This window comes from Camelina sativa, chromosome 7 (assembly GCF_000633955.1).
Source record: "Camelina sativa cultivar DH55 chromosome 7, Cs, whole genome shotgun sequence".
Lineage (NCBI taxonomy): Eukaryota > Viridiplantae > Streptophyta > Magnoliopsida > Brassicales > Brassicaceae > Camelina > Camelina sativa.
In genome coordinates this window covers 13591290-13595055 of record NC_025691.1, presented here as the reverse complement: position 1 = coordinate 13595055, position 3766 = coordinate 13591290, and the positions used below count along the sequence as shown (strand labels likewise).

Genomic DNA, 3766 nt, shown 5'->3' with positions numbered 1-3766 from the left:
AAACTTTTAAATATCTATATTATTATTTGGTGAACATTATATAGATAATAATTCTAATATTTATAATTAATGCTGAAAAAGAAAGATAGTAGAGGATTAGTTATAAGATTGCTTGGATACATAGATATAAATACTTTATTTTCTTAAAATCCCTTAATGAGCCTATTTTAAAAAAAATCTTACAAAATCTTATAAAGGTTATTCTTAAAAATGTACTTCAAAAATAATATATAGACTAGGAGATAAGCACGGGTCAACATTTTTTAAAAATAATTATAATATAATAATAAAAATTATTGTTATAAAAAAACAAAAAGGACATATCTCTGTTTTGAAGAGACGAAAAAAGGTGATGGCAATTAGGTTTTCCTGTTGAATGGTTTCCGGCGGCGGGTCTCGAGATGTGTCTTGGTGGTTTCTTGTTGGGTTTACGGTTCGTCGGGATGGGGATCTGCGATCTCTATTGCCTTTAACGGTGGTGGATCAGAATCGGGTGGATAAGGAATCTGGGACTTGGGGAGTGAGGGATATCGCTTTTCCGGAATCTGGATTGGGTGTTTGGCGGTCATCCCAGATTGTGAAAGATCCGATTCGTTTGGAGATTGCTCTGGTCTCTAAGGGATTTGATTGTGGTTTTAATGGGCGATTTGGTTTTGAAAATAGAAAGAGTGGGATCTGGTTCCAGAAGTTTTCGGGTAAGAAAATATCCCATACGCTTCTGTTACGAGATGTGATAGTTGAGTCAAGGATTCGTTGTTTAATGGAGATAGTGAGATCCGATTCTGGTCCAAGGGTATTTATTTGGCTTTGTGTGGTGTGTTGTGTTATCATCTCGCTTTCTTCACCCATCTTCGGTGTAGCAATTTTCTCACAAGGGTCCTTTGTATGCAAGTCGTTATATCAATGTGTTTCAGTTCTGTCAAAGGGTTCTTATCGTGTTTTGGTTTTTGGTAGGGTTATCATGGCTCAACTGAATCTCAACAAGGGTAAGGCAGCCTTGGTTCGAACAGAGACAGTGAAAATCTCAAACTCAATGATGGCGCAACGTATTCAACAGTTCTCTCGTACTCTCATTAGGAGATTAATGAATCCTTCGGTTCAGCGAATGGAATCCTTGGTGGCAAATTTTCCAAAGATTTGGAAGCTCGAGGAGAGGGTTGAAGGTGCTGATTTGGGTCAGGATACATTTCAGTTTAATTTTGAAACAGAGGAAGATCTCCAAGGTGTGTTAAGGAACGGTCCTTACCACTTCGATAATTGGATGTTATCTTTGGTTCGATAGGAACCTATCATTTCAGATACTTATCCTTCCGCCATTAACTTCTGGGTTAAAGTTTCGGGGATTCCTATGCATTTTTGGGAGGTTGCAACCCTTCACGCAATTGGTAACAAGATAAGAATTCTTCGTGAGGTGGATGAGGAAACTGGTAGTCAGTTTGTGACTATCAATGGTTTTAATCCTCTGATCTTCCACCTTGTGGTCCCGTTCAATACTGGTGATGAGGTGGTGGCCTCGCTAGAGTATGAGAAGTTGCTCGGTTATTGCAGACATTGCTTTCGGCTAACACATGATGTGAAGGTATGTCCAGAGCTAAGAAAGAATGAGGGGGGTCGTGGTCCGGGGGATGTTGCTGATAGGAGGGGAGGATCGTGGAATCAGCCATTGTTAAAACCGAATGCTCAACATTTTGAGGGTGGTTGGGAAAAGCCAAGGAAATTTGCTAAACGTTCCCTGGATTTTAATTCAGAGACAACTCGAGACAGGGATCAGCAGCAGCCGCGTATTGGTGAGAGTTCAAAGAATGGTTCTAGATATCAGGCTAAGAATCACGGAAATTTGGGCCAGCAAAGGAGTTATGGGAGATATATAGAGGCTAGAGAAGGTGCTGGTAATTTCATGGTTCATCAGTCACGATCGCATCCTCCTAGAAAGGGGAATGGTCCTACTTGGCCAAAACCCTTGTATCAGGCGAAGCAGAAGCTAGGTTCACAGGCTAATGTTGTTCATGAGTCCATACTTCCTACGGCTGATGACTTGGTGGACCGGGAGAAGGATTCACTGATGGAGGATGCTAATGGGATTAGTGGTGGAGACAACGACCCTGGGTTCTCGGTGAGCTCTGATGATCTTCTCGAAGATGGGGAATACCAAGAGGGGGAGGCTTCGGGTCTGGTTGAGGATACTGCTGCTGATGACAATGAGGTTCAGACGGATACGGAGAAGGGTGTGTCCGAGACCGAGGACGATGCTCCACAAGGTAATGGTTCTATCTCTTCTTCCATTGTTGAGGATTTGGGGCATGTTAATCAGGCTTTGAAAGATTTTAAGTTGGGAAACTCTAAGGTTATTAAGGCTAAGAGGATTGGTTTCTCTGGTCCTAAGGGTGGTAGGGGGGATAAACGACATGTTGTAGCTATTGCTTCACCGGGTAAACGGTTACTAGCTAAAGCCTTGTTGCTGAAATCTGCAGGTGACGTTGGTAAGAATAAAGGGGTTGTCAGGCCAAATCAGAGGAAGTCAGAGGGTGGCAATATGGGAGGAGGAACCCGCAAACAGAAAAAAGGGATGGTGGCTCTCCCAAAACCGCCGGCTCAAACGTGAAGATCATAAGATGGAACTGTCAGGGCATTGGTGCAGATCTGACAAAGAACTATTTGCAGGATTTATGGAAGCAGAATAAACCAGATATTTTATTTTTATCTGAAACAAAAATATGTTATTCTTATTTACAAAAGTTCAAGAATAAATTTCATTATCATCATTTGTATACGGTTGGTTTAGCGGTGGTTTAGCTATTTTTTATAACAATAATATCAACCTTGAAGTTCTTTATGCCGGTGATCGGTTAATGGATGTTCAAGTTTTTTTAGGTTCTCAAATCCTTTTTATTTCTTTCGTATATGGAGATCCCGTGCCCGGGCGTAGACAGGAGATTTGGGACAAATTAATTCACTTTGGCTCTCTTCAGCAGGATCCTTGGTTCATGATTGGTGATTTTAATGAACTAACAGGTAATCATGAAAAATTGGGAGGTGCAATACGACCGGCTTCGTCCTTTCTTCCGTTTATTTCTATGATCCGTGACTGTGGTATGTTAGAATTTCCATGCTATGGGGATTTACTTTCCTAGCGAGGTAATCGCTGCAATAACCAGGTGGTCCGGTGTAGGTTGGATCGCGCTCTAGGGAACGAAGATTGGCATTCGTTTTTTCCTTGTTCGCGAGTGGATTACCTAGAAATGATAGGCTCTGATCATCGCCCTATTTTAGCCTCTTGTCGAAATCGGGGGGACGGCGCTTTCGTCAATTTCGTTTTGATAAGCGTTGGATGGGGAAGGAGGGGTTTTCTGGGGCCGTGGAATCGTACCAGAAATTTCAGAACCCCGGTGTTTGTGGATAAAACTAAAAACTGTAGGAATTCTATTTCATGGTGGAGGAAGCAGAATGTCCCGAATAGTAGAACTCTTATATCTTCTCTTAAGACGGCTTTAGAGGATGCTGAAAAAGATGATTCTATTTCGCAAGTGGAAATTCACATTATTGAGAAGAAGTTAAAAGATGCCTATCATGATGAGGAATTGTATTGGCAACAGAAAAGTCGAAAATTTTGGTTGCGGGTTGGTGACAAGAATACTAGTTTTTTTCATGCTTCTACTAAACAGAGGAGCGTTAGGAATAAGATGATAGGGCTGTTTAATGCAGAGGATGTTTGGGATGAATCGAGTGAGGGTATGGAGAGGATTGCGTCTGATTATTTCAATAAGAT

General features: G+C 41.4%; 1 protein-coding gene across 2 annotated transcripts; it reads left to right on the top strand.

Moving 5' to 3' along the window:
- Positions 335 to 2693, top strand: LOC104701115. 2 transcript variants are annotated; one of them, XM_010416757.2, is made up of 3 exons: positions 335 to 695; positions 955 to 2258; positions 2472 to 2693. In XM_010416757.2, the coding sequence occupies exons 2-3, from the start codon at positions 1349 to 1351 to the stop codon at positions 2600 to 2602; spliced, it is 1041 nt and encodes a 346-aa protein (XP_010415059.1). In that variant the 5' UTR covers positions 335 to 695; positions 955 to 1348; the 3' UTR covers positions 2603 to 2693. The 2 variants fall into 2 exon arrangements, with proteins under 2 accessions (XP_010415059.1, XP_019083188.1); XM_019227643.1 differs by having other exon boundaries at positions 955 to 2693.

Coding starts and splice junctions, on each gene's coding strand:
- LOC104701115 (XM_019227643.1), top strand. CDS start 1,349: ATGCATTTTTGGGAGGTTGCAACCCTTCACGCAATTGGTAACAAGATA.